The sequence below is a fragment of the Somniosus microcephalus genome, chromosome 9 (genome assembly GCF_052327205.1).
Source record: "Somniosus microcephalus isolate GS21.2 chromosome 9, FLI_Smic_1.0, whole genome shotgun sequence".
NCBI classification, from domain to species: Eukaryota; Metazoa; Chordata; class Chondrichthyes; order Squaliformes; family Somniosidae; genus Somniosus; species Somniosus microcephalus.
In genome coordinates this window covers 244,222,027-244,235,406 of record NC_140995.1, presented here as the reverse complement: position 1 = coordinate 244,235,406, position 13,380 = coordinate 244,222,027, and the positions used below count along the sequence as shown (strand labels likewise).

The 13,380-nt window shown below is 48.7% G+C and overlaps 1 protein-coding gene across 1 annotated transcript in view; it reads right to left on the bottom strand.

The window, feature by feature from the left end:
• Positions 1-13,380, bottom strand: part of LOC147113185 (uncharacterized) — a 145,295-nt gene that overhangs the window by 41,365 nt on the left and 90,550 nt on the right. The window contains exon 4 of the mRNA XM_085998255.1: positions 1,239-1,381. Within this exon, the coding sequence (XP_085854381.1) occupies positions 1,239-1,381 (143 nt within the window). The remainder of the gene's footprint in view (positions 1-1,238; positions 1,382-13,380) is intronic.

The window sequence follows — 13,380 nt, the reverse complement described above, 5'->3', positions numbered from 1 at the left end:
TCATGTCCAACTGACCATCAGATCCCTTGTCCAACTGACCATCATCAGGTATAATGATCAACTGACCATCACCAGATCTCATGTCCAACTGACCATCATCAGATCTCATGTCCAACTGATCACCATCAGATCTCATGTCCATCTGACCATCAGGTCTCATGTCCAACTGACCATCAGATCTCTTGTCCAACTGACCATCATCAGGTATCATGTCCAACTGATCACCATCAGGTCTCATGTCCAACTGACCATCAGATCTCTTGTCCAACTGACCATCATCAGGTATAATGTCCAACTGGCCATCATCAGATCCCACGTCCAACTAACCATCAGATCTCATGTCCAACTGACCATCAGATCTCTTGTCCAACTGACCATCATCAGGTATAATGTCCAACTGACCATCACCAGATCTCATGTCCAACTGAACATCAGATCTCATGTCCAACTGACCATCAGATCCCTTGTCCAACTGACCATCAGGTATAATGATCAACTGACCATCACCAGATCTCATGTCCAACTGACCATCATCAGATCTCATGTCCAACTGATCACCATCAGATCTCATGTCCAACTGACCATCAGATCCCTTGTCCAACTGACCATCATCAGATCTCATGTCCAACTGATCACCATCAGATCTCATGTCCAACTGACCATCGTCAGATCTCATGTCCAACTGACCATCGTCAAATCTCACGTCCAACTGACCATCGTCAGATCTCACGTCCAACTGACCATCAGATCTCACGTCCAACTGACCATCGTCAGATCTCACGTCCAAATGACCATCAGATCTCACGTCCAACTGACCATCAGATCTCACGTCCAACTGACCATCATCAGATCTCACGTCCAACTGACCATCGTCAGATCTCACGTCCAACTGACCATCAGATCTCACGTCCAACTGACCATCGTCAGATCTCACGTCCAAATGACCATCAGATCTCACGTCCAACTGACCATCAGATCTCACGTCCAACTGACCATCATCAGATCTCATGTCCAACTGACCATCAGATCTCATGTCCAACTGACCATCATCAGATCTCATGTCCAACTGACCATCATCAGATCTCATGTCCAACTGACCATCATCAGATCTCATGTCCAACTGACTATCAGATCTCCTGTACAACCAGCTTTTATGAGCTATCTGAATTTGGTTTTAGTTTCTACTATAAAAGTGAAATTCTAAAACAGTGATATAAATAAAATCTCATGGGATGTACCTGGAGTTGGTGTATTTTAATATTTTGATCAGTAGACTTCTTTAAACTTGGTCTGTAGCACCGTAACTCTGTATCCCAGCCAAGTGCATCCCGCAGCCTCAAGATATGGTGTAGGGCGCCGTCATCGCCATCATCCTCTGGTTCTGATAGAAATAGCACGGCATCAGGATCATGCATCAAACCACCAAAATTGTACTCATCTCGAATTATCCAATAACATAAATAACAGCAAAGTGGGAATTTGAGGGCTAAAAAAAAATCAGATCATTTGAATGAAGGAACGTTGAACTAAGAGTAGACTGCAAGGCCTGGTCCTCAGTTACATGGAGCAGAAGAGTTACACGTTCAATCCTCTGTCTGTGCTGAGTTAGTTGGTGTCACCACTGCTGTGTTTTTTCCATGTGTTCAGCCAAAGTGTGCTACTTGTTCATTGAAAACCTGCCAACAACTTCCCGGAATCATTCACAAGTTTTGTTACAATATACATAGAGCTGAATCAAGTTTGACTTCTTTGGCAACAATACCAGCATGGAAAAATATGATGCTGAAACTGCAGTATCAGCTTTCTGGCTGTGTCTGGGCACCTTTCTATTATCAAATAATGTATCACAGAGTCACAAGTTTGGACATGGATTCCCTGATGCGTTTAGGCCGACTGGAGTATGGAAATCAAATCTGAAATAAAAGCTGGAAAGGTATAGCTAGTCAATCGGGATCTGAAAGAACATAAGAACATAAGAAATAGGAGCAGGAGTAGGCCAATCGGCCCCTCGAGCCTGCTCCGCCATTCAATAAGATCATGGCTGATCTGATCCTAACCGCCAATCTACTATCACTGAACCATCTCCTGAATCTAACAGAATTAGACACACGAAATAGGAGCAGGATCAGGCTACACGGCCCCTGGGCCCGCTCCGCTACCCACAGGGCCATGGCCGATCCGAACCTAGACTCATGTCCAAATTCCTGCCCGCTCCCCGTAACCCTTAATTCCCTTTACTTCTAGGAAACTGTCTATTTCTGTTTTAAATTTATGTAATGATGTAGCTTCTACAGCTTTTTGTGGCAGCATATTCCATGGACCTACCACCCTCTGAGTGAAGTAGTTCCTCCTCATCTCAGTTTTGAAAGAGCAGCCCCTTATTCTAAGACTATGCCCCCTAGTTCTAGTTTCACCCATCATCGGGAACATCCTCCCCGCATCCACCCGATCCAACCCCTTCACAATCTTATATGTTTCAATAAGATCGCCTCTCATTCTTCTGAACTCCAATGAGTAGAGTCCCAATCTACTCAACCTCTCCTCATATGTCCATCCCCTCATCCCCGGGATTAACCGAGTGAACCTTCTTTGTACTGACTCGAGAGCAAGTATGTCCTTTCTTAAGTATGGACACCAAAACTGTATGCAGTATTCCAGGTGCGGTCTCACCAATACCTTGTACAACTGAAGCAATACCTCCCTATTTTTATATTCTATCCCCCTAGCAATGAAAGTCAACATTCCATTGGCCTCCTTAATCACTTGCTGCACCTGCATACTAACCTTTTGAGTTTCGTGCACCAGGAGCCCCAGATCCCTTTGTACTTCAGTACTTTCCAGTTTCTTGCCATTAAGATAATAACTTGCTCTACGATTTTTCCTGCCAAAGTGCATAACCTCACACTTTCCAGTATTGTATTCCATCTGCCAAATCTCTGCCCACTTACTTAGCCTGTCTATGTCCCCTTGCAGGTTTTTTATGTCCTCCTCACTCACTACTTTCCCTCCCATCTTAGTATCATCTGCAAACTTTGATATGTTACACTCGGTCCCCTCCTCCAAATCGTTAATATAGATTGTAAAGAGTTGGGGACCCAGCACTGACCCCTGTGGAACACCACTGGTTACTGATTGCCAGTCCGAGAATGAACCATTTATCCCAACTCTCTGCTTTCTGTTAGATAGCCAATCCTCTATCCATGCCAGAATATTACCCCAATCCCGTGATTTTTTTATCTTAAGCAATAATCTTTTGTGTGGCACCTTGTCAAATGCCTTTTGGAAGTCTAAATACACTACGTCCACTGGTTCCCCTTTATCCACCCTATATGTTACTTCCTCAAAGAACTCCAGCAAATTTGTCAAACATGACTGCCCCTTCATAAAACCATGCTGACTTTGTCCTATTAAATTATGATTATCCAAATGTCCTGTTACTGTCTCCTTAATCATGGACTCCAATATTTTACCTACCACAGATGTTAGGCTAACCGATCTATAGTTTCCAGCCTTCTGTCTACTGCCCTTTTTAAATAAGGGCGTTACATTAGCAGTTTTCCAGTCTGCCGGGAGCTTTGCTGATTCCAGGGAGTTTTGGAAAATTATTACCAATGCATCCACAATCCCTACCGCCACTTCCCTCAAGACCCTAGGATGTAAGCCATCAGGTCCAGGTGATTTATCTGCCTTGAGGCCCATTATTTTACCGAGTACCACTTCCTTAGTGATTTTGATCGTGTTTAGCTCCTCCCCCCCTATAGCCCCCTGTTTGTCCAGTGTTGGGATATTCTTAGTGTCTTCTACTGTAAAGACTGATACAAAATATTCATTCAGTGTTTTTGCCATCTCCATATTTCCCACCATTAATTTCCCGGTCTCATCCTCTAAGGGACCAACATTTACTTTAGCCACCCTTTTTCTTTTTATATAACTATAAAAACTCTTACTATCTGTTTTTATATTTTTTGCTAATTTACTTTCATAATCTATCTTCCCTTTCTTAATCAATCTTTTTGTTACTTTTTGCTGTCTTTTAAAGTTTTCCCAATCCTCTATCCTCCCACTAGATTTGGCTACCTTATATGCCCTTGTTTTTAGTCGAATACTATCCTTAATTTCTTTACTTAGCCACGGATGGCTGTCTTTTCTTTTACACCCTTTTCTTCTCAGTGGAATATATATTTTTTGGAAGTTGTAAAATAACTCCTTAAATGTACACCACTGATCATGTATCGTCTTACCCTTTAATCTATTTTCTCAATCCACTCTACTCAATTCCGCTCTCATACCTTCATAGTCTCCTTTATTCAAGCTTAGCACGCTTGTTTGAGATCCAACCTTCTCACCCTCTAATTGAATATGGAATTCAACCATGTTATGGTCACTCATTCCAAGGGGATCCTTTACTAGGACATTTTTAATTAATCCCGTCTCGTTACACAGGACCAGATCTAAGGTTGCTTGCCCCCTGGTCGGTTCAGTTACATACTGCTCAAGAAACCCATCCCTAATACACTCAATGAACTCATCCTCAAGGCAGCCCTGCCCAATTTGATTTGTCCAATTAATATGATAGTTAAAATCCCCCATAATTATAGATGTTCCCTTATTACAAGCCTCAACTATTTCCTGATTGATACTCCATCCAACAGAGTTGCCACTGTTCGGAGGCCTATAGACTGCGCCCACTAGTGTTTTTTTCCCCTTATTATTCCTTACCTCCACCCAAACTGTTTCATTATCCTGATCTTTTGACCCAATATCATTTCTCTGTATTACAGTGATTCCTTCCTTTATTAACATAGCCACCCCACCTCCCCTTCCTTCCTGCCTGTCCTTCCTGTCGTTAAATAACCTGGTATGTTTAATTCCCAGGCATTGTCACCCTGCAGCCATGTTTCTGTAATGGCCACAAGATCATACCCATATGTAGTTATTTGTGCCATTAACTCGTCTATTTTGTTGCGAATGCTACGTGCATTCAGATAGAGAACTTTCAAATATGTTTTGTGACACTTAGTTCCTGCTTTTGCCCTTTTTATTACCTTACCTTTTACCCCATACCTTCTGCCCCTTCCTGACACACTCTGGTTTTTAATTTCCCCACTGCTACCTAAGCCTATGGCCTTCTCTGTTGTCATTTTTATTATTTGCTCCCCCCACTAGTTAGTTTAAAGCCCTCTCTACAGCCCTAGTTATATGATCCGCCAGGACTCTTGTCCCAGCACTGGCCAAGTGAAGCCCGTCCCAACGGAACAGCTCCCTCCTGCCCCAGTACTGGTGCCAGTGTCCCAGGAAGCAAAACCCATTTCTCCCACACCAGTCTTTGAGCCACACATTTAACTCTCTAATTTTATTTGTCCTAGCCAAATTCGCTCGTGGCTCAGGTAATAATCCATTATTACCCTTGAGGTTCTGTTTTTTAATTTGACCCCTAGCTGCTCATACTCCTTTAACAGAACCGGCTTCCTAGTCCTATCTACGTCGTTTGTACACCCAAAAAAATGGGCAGGACCCTTTATCAAAAATGTCATGGTGAAGGATCTGAAAGATCAACCTGTCCTTTCTCTATCAGACGCTGATCTCCCAGCTCTGGCTGTTCAGTTTCCAACATTCCCATGTTTTATTTTAAGCTGTTTAGTAACTATAATTCAATATGACAGCTGCTGCTGCTCCTATCTGTTATAGCATATTTCACAGTTAATCTACGCTCTGTGTCATACTGAGGAGGCTGTTTCTGTTCAGCAGCAACGATCTCATGGCTGACCAACTCTCTCAATTCCTTCACCGCCTGAAACACAAACAACTCCTGGAACTGTTGTAATATCCTTTATCCGAACTTCCGAAAACCGAAAACCTCTAAAAACCGAAAGTTTTTTCGTTCAGCGTAAGTCGTGCGCACGACATGACCAGAGTGGCGCACGACTTACGCTGAGCAGGGCAGAGGGTCACAGAGTTCCCTCCTGGGTAGGAGATTGCAGGCCGAGCCGGGCAGTGTGAAGGAGGTACCGGGAGAGTAAACCCGACAATACAGGTAGACTACCCTTTATCCGGACTTCCGAAAACCGAAACCCTCTAAAAACCAAAGGTTTTTTCGTTCAGCGTAAGTCGTGCGTACGACTTACGCTGAACGAAAAAACCTTTGGTTTTTAGAGGGTTCCGGTTGCGGAAGTTCGGATAAAGGGTAAGTCGTGCGCACGACCCCCCGCCAGCCCCGACAACCGCCGACCCCGCCAGCCCCGACAACCGCCGACCCCGCCAGCCCCGACAACCGCCGACCCCCCCGCGGACCCCGCCGGCCCCGACAACCGCCGACCCCGCCAGCCCCGACAACCGCCGACCCCGCCAGCCCCGACAACCGCCGACCCCGCCAGCCCCGACAACCGCCGACCCCGCCGCGGACCCGGCCGGCCCCGACAACCGCCGACCCCGCCAGCCCCGACAACCGCCGACCCCCCCGCGGACCCGGCCGGCCCCGACAACCGCCGACCCCGCCAGCCCCGACAACCGCCGACCCCGCCAGCCCCGACAACCGCCGACCCCGCCAGCCCCGACAACCGCCGACCCCGCCGCGGACCCGGCCGGCCCCGACAACCGCCGACCCCGCCAGCCCCGACAACCGCCGACCCCCCCGCGGACCCGGCCGGCCCCGACAACCGCCGACCCCGCCGCGGACCCGGCCGGCCCCGACAACCGCCGACCCCGCCAGCCCCGACAACCGCCGACCCCCCCGCGGACCCCGCCAGCCCCGACAACCGCCGACCCCCCCGCGGACCCCGCCGGCCCCGACAACCGCCGACCCCGCCAGCCCCGACAACCGCCGACCCCCCCGTGGACCCCGCCAGCCCCGACAACCGCCGACCCCGCCGGCCCCGACCCACTTACGCTGAGCGTCAGCGTAAGTCGTGCGCACGACCCCCCGCCGACCCACCTTCCGAAATCCGAAATTCTCCTTTATCTGAAACTCGGCTGGTCCCGAGGTTTTCGGATAAAGGATAGTCTACCTGTACAGCGGCCCGTCCGATAGCTGCAGCGGCCCGTCCAATATTCTTTTCTCCACCCCCCACCCGACCTGACCCGTCCGATATTCTTTTCTCCCCCCTGACCCGACCCGACCCCCGACCTGTCCGATATTCTTTTCTCCCCCCCGCCGACCCCCACCCCGACCCCCCGCCGACCCCGACCCCCCGTCGACCCTGACCCCCGCCGACCCCCACCCCCGACCCCCCGCCGACCCCCACCCCTGACCCCCCGCCGACCCCCCCGACCCCCCCCGCCGACCCCGCCCCCCCGCCGACCCCGACCCCCGACAAATTTCCCAATACCTTCTGAAATCCCAAAAATTCCGAAAACCGAAACTCAGCTGGCCCCAAGGTTTTCGGATAAAGGATAGTCTACCTGTAATGAGTTACCAGTGTTTGCAAAAAATACTTAAGGCCCTCTTTCAATTTTAGGCTCAGTAAGGCACATGTCTATTGGGCAGGAAACTGCTTCCAGTGGCAGGAGGATCAGTAGCCAAAGGGCACAGATCCAAGATAATTTGCAGAAGAACCAGAAGGGAGATGATGAGAACGTTTTTTATGCAGCGAGTTATGATGATCTGGAGCACGCTGCCTGAAAGGGCGGTAAAGGCAGATTCAATAGTAACTTTCAGAAGGGAATTGGTTGAATACTTGGATGGGCAAAAATTTGCAGGGCATTGAGGAAAGAGCAGGAGAGTCGGACAAAAAGGATAGCTCAACCAAAGAGCTGACACAGGCATGGTGGGCTGATTAGCCTCCTTTTGTGCTGTATGATTCTCTGAACATAAATAAGGATTATATATTGTGGGTTACAAGCATTTGTAGGACTGGTGCAGCTCCAGCTCCTCCATCACCAAAACAGCAAAGTGTAAATTTGGTGATCCCATGCTCTTAACAGGGAGATACTTGTAAAGGGAGCAAGAGTTGAAGGTTCAGGGCTACAATGCTGCACCCGTCTCTGACCCATGCTCCCTTTGGTTTCCCCATTGGGAGCATGGGTTCACTGAATTAACCGTCTCAACTTCCTCTCCCAAGCACCAGCACCTTCATCATCAAAAACAGCCAGTCACGCATTCAAACATCAGTCCCGTTGTTACCAGAACAGCAAGTCACACTTTCACGTGTCACTTCCTCCGTCACTAACACAGCTCGTCCTATTTGCAAACATCTGCTGAACTACTGTGGTGGCGTGCAGTTTGCTGAACTTACTGCGTTCGTAATGAGTCGATACTGAGACACAGACTAGGGTTCAGTCACAATGACAGAGGACCAAGCTATTGATGGGCGTAAGACTGGTCATTGGTGGGCTAGCATCAGAAAAAAATAACCGTGAAAGCTGCCAGATTGCTGAAAAAACCCAGCTAGGAACTTGTCCCCACTACCCCCCGCCCCGCCATGCCATCCGGTCTACAGGTGATTCTCATCCAAATTACATAGGCCTAGAAACTCAGTTGTTAGCACCAGCCGCTAGCGCCTTAGGAGGAGGAGAAGTGGGGCACTAAGCGGCTAGCGCCTGGGCGCGGCGCAATCTGCGCCTCTCGCGAACTTCACTCAAGATTTAGCGGCGGCGCAAAACCACAGCACCCGCTCAGCTGCGCGCGCAGATCCTGACGTCATTTCATGGTGCAACGCCCTTGGTGCGCTCAGAACCGGAACTTCAGTGGCGCCGCCCTTCTGTGCACCTGGCGCCCCCAGCGACTGGTAGAGGGGAACAGTTCCCAGTCGCAGCGGGGCGCGCTATTTAAAGGGGACTCCTCCTGCATTATAAGTGGCAGCCATTTTGTGCCAATCCTTCTGTGTGAGAGACGGATATTTGGAGAGAGACAAAGGGAGAGAGCGTTCTGCTTTGACTCAGCGCTCGCACAGGTACTTCTGGCTTCAGGCCAGAGCTTTGCACTTGGATTTAACTTTCAGTGCCATAGCCTTGAGTCGCCACATATAATGGGGGCTGCAATGGGTGGAAACGTTGGGCTTCTCCATTGCATTCAAAGGGCTCAGAGACGTCGTGAGAGAGTGCCAGTCATGGCCAGACGGAGAAGGGTCAACAGGCGTCAGCACAGGAGGCCTTACCCACCCAGGGTATACCGCCAGCAGTTCTCATATCTGAACATGTCTGAAGAGCAGTGTGTTTGGAGACTGCGATTCAGAAGGGAGGTGGTCACTGAGATCTGCCACCTGCTTCGCAGAGATCTGCAGCCACAGCTGAGGAGCAGGACGTCTCTGTCGGTGGCAGTGAAGGTGATGGTGGCTCTCAACTTCTATGCCACCGGCTCCTTCCAATCCGCTACTGGGGACATTACCAACATCTCCCAGTTCGCGGTACATTGCTGCATCCGCCAGGTGACCAATGCCCATTTCAGAAGGAGACATCAGTACATCTCCTTCCCCATGACCCTGGACAAGCAGCAAGAACGTGCATTGGGATTTGGAAGAATAGCGGCCTTCTCCATGGTCCTGGGCATAGAACTGATGAACCAGCAATGGTCAGGCCTTGCTTCAGGGCTGCAGTGTGCAGGGCGTGCCAGCCAAACAAATCAACCCTCCCCCTTTAAGAGCTGACCGGCGCCAGCGTGTCTGCCTTCAATCAGCAACACGCCGCACCTGCGCTGCGCCCGCCCTCGGTGTTAGCGCCTCGGCTCGCCGGCTTAGCACCTTATGATAGTCGTGCATCGCCTGCTTTAGTGCAGCAGCAACCTCTTGGGGCGATGCAACTCAATTTCGGCGAAGTTAGCGCTAAGTTGCACCGGGCGCTAAATTTAGCAAACGCCCGGCTGTAGCGCCCCAAACGTGGCGATACTGAATTTCTAGGCCGTAGACTCTTAATGCCCTTTGAAGGAAGCTACTCTTAAAACAATTGGAACTGAATAAGGTCTACCACTTAGTTGTTCAAAATGAGTGATCAAAATATTACTTGGACCACAACCTAAATCTGTAAATTGGGTTTCACTGGTATACATGGATGTAACTAAGTTGTACCAGATTGAATTATTAGCCTGAGTCATTGTGCTGAGCTAAGTTCTAAAGCTCAACTCAAACTAACTTAACCATTTAACACTAACCCTCTAAAATGGAACTCCTGTAGTACCTCCAAGGATGGACTGATAAAATTGTTGTGTGTGGAGGATGCATGTAATTTGAAGTATCAAGAACACCGTCTCAGGTACATATTCTTTATTCTTTTAACAAATTGATGAAGATTGTTCCAAATGGCAACTCTGCTAATGGTATCAATTGGTACTTGACTCAGAGATGCCTAGAAAGAAGCTGTGGAAGAGATAGAATGACCCTTAACCTGTCTCTGGGCTTCTTGCCGACAACAATGTACTCAACTATCCATCTGCCTATCTGCTGCAAAGCCACTGGCTTGCCTTGCATCCATTCACCGTAATTGTGACCATCTTCAAGAAAGGTGACAAGTCCAATTGCAGTAATTACAGAGGAGTTTCCCTGTCTGCCTCCTCAATCGCCTTCTCCCAGTGGCTGAAGAGCTCCTCCCAGAGACCAAAGAGCTCCTCCCAGAGCCGCAATGCGGATTCCGCCCACTAAGGGGCACAATGGACATGATCTTCACCGCACGTCAATTACAAGAGAAATGCAGGGATCAGCACCAACCACTGTACATGGCCTTTGATCTCACAAAGGCCTTCGACACTGTCAACCGTGAGGGATTATGGAGTGTCCTCCTCAAATTTGGCTGCCCTCAAAGGTTTGTCACCATCCTCCGCCTGCTTCACGACGGCATGCAAGCCATGATCCTGACCAACGGTTCCACCACAGACCCAATTCACGTACGGACCGGGGTCAAGCAAGGCTGCGTCATCGCACCAACGCTCTTCTCAATCTTCCTGGCTGCAATGCTCCATCTCACCCTCAGTAAGCTCCCCGCTGGAGTGGAGCTAATTTACAGAACAAACGGAAAACTGTTCAACCTCCATCGCCTCCAGTCCAGATCCATCCTCTGTCGTCAAATTATAGTATGCAGACGACGCTTGCGTCTGCGCTCACTCGGAGGTCGAACTCCAAACCATCGTCAACACCTTCACCGAAGCGTACGAGAGCATGGGCCTTACACTAAACATCCGTAAGACAAAGGTCCTCCACCAACCTGCCCCCACCACACGGTACTGCTCCCCGATTATCAAAATCCACAACAAGGCCTTGGACAACGTGGACCACTTTCCATACCTCGGGAGCCTACTGTCAACAAGGGCAGACGTCGATGACGAAGTCCAACACCGCCTTCATTATGGCAGTGCAGCCTTTGGTCACCTGAGGAAGAGAGTGTTTGAAGACCAGGACCTCAAACCCGGCACTAAGCTCACGGTCTACAGAGCAGCAGTGATACCCGCCCTGCTGTATGCCTCAGAGACATGGACCATGTACAGCAGGCACCTCAAAGCACTGGAGAGGTACCACCAACGCTGCCTCCGCAAGATCCTGCAAATCCATTGGTAGGATAGGCGCACCAACGTCAGTGTTCTCACTCAGGCCAACATCAACAGCATCGAAGCTTTGACCACGCACGATCAGCTCCAATGGACGGGTCACATCGTCCGCATGCCCGATACGAGACTCCCAAAACAAGCGCTCTACTTGGAGCTTCGGAATGGCAAGAGAGCTCCAGGTGGGCAGAGGAAACACTTCAAGGACACCCTCAAAACCTCCTTGAAAAAGTGTAACATCCCCACTGACACCTGGGAATCCCTGGCCCAAGACCGCACAAAGTGGAGGAGAAGCATCCGGGAAGGCGCCGAACACCTCGACACCTTCGCCGGGAGCAAGCAGAAGCCAAGCACAAGGAGCGCACATCAACTCAAGCACCCACCCCACCCGCCCCTTCAACCATCGTCTGCCCCACCAGTGACAGAGACTGTAGGTCCCGCATTGGACTCATCAGTCACCTGCGAACTCATTTTTAATGTGAAAGCAAGTCATCCTCGGTTCCGAGGGACTGCCTAAGAAGAAGCATAGCCACTGGCTTGCCTTGCATCCATTCGCTACACAGGACAAAAAGACTGATAAAACATCCTAAATTGCTCTGAGTGAGAATCAATACATGTGAGCATGTACACAGTGGAGCTGACAAGGTGCCGGATAAAACAACTGGCCAACTTCTCGCCACAAGGCAAACTGGAAAATGACTGTAGTTTAAAAACTCCAGATGAATCTGAAGGCCCATTCCAGCAGAATTTTTTAAAATTCATTCACGGGATGTGGACGTCACGGGCAAGGCCAGTATTTATTGCCCATTCCTAATTGCCCTCGAGAAGGTAGTGGTGAGCCGCCTTCTTCAATACAACTGAGTGGCTTGCTAGGCCACTTCAGAGGGCAATTAAGAGTCAAGCACATTGCTGGAGTCACATATAGACCAGACCGGGCAAGGGCGGCAGATTTCCTTTTCTAAAGGGCATTAGTGAACCAGATGGGTTTTTACAACAATCCAGTAGTTTCATGATCACCATTACTGATACTAGCTTTTTATTCCAGATTTATTTAATTGAATATAAATTCCCCAGCTGCCACGGCGGCATTTGTGGTCGGATCATTAGTCCAGGCCTCTGGATTACTAGTCCAGTAACATAACCACTATACTACCGTACCCATAATGCCAAACCAAATATGACTGCGCTAAGACACAGGCTGGTAATACACAATTCTGAGTGAAACTAGGCCAACAACACAACTTTTTGTGTAAGAAATTTAAATTCACATAACAAAGAGGTTCAAATGTGTGGAACTAAATTGAGATCTGAATTGGGAATCAATGAAGGTCTAACTGGGGACAAATTCTAAATAACTTCCATAAAGCAGGAAAGCAACAGGCAATCCCCTAATAATCCAAACAGAAAGGCTCAAATAGCAGAACATGAACCTGAATAACACAAGGTTTTAAACCACTGCCAAACAGGTACTGGAGATGTTTCAGAAGGTGTAGAACATCAAGTGAGAGGATAGCAAACTTAGTAGAACACCAGCTTTTCCATTGTGTGTGAAAAGCTCTATTCATAGTTGTCCTGTCGGGAGAAATCAAGGTATCTAACAGTAGAAGGAAGCCCTGGTCCAATAGTTGTCATCTTTCAATAACCAGGAATGTTTCCAGATTTGATCCCTCCCCCAACTGTCTGAGCAGTTTCCTTCTTGGAGGTAATGGAATTCTGCTTCTGTCATGATATCCAAAAACCATGGTTAGTGGGGCTAATCGGAGTTACCAGTAAAACTATGGATTTGGGGAAATGAAGGAAATTCACACAAAAACCTTAATGCCCAGAAAGAGAGAGACCATCCCATCACAGGCTCCATCCTCAAACATAAATAAAGGAACTCTGCTGGTTGTCCACAGAATCGAGTAGGTATATTG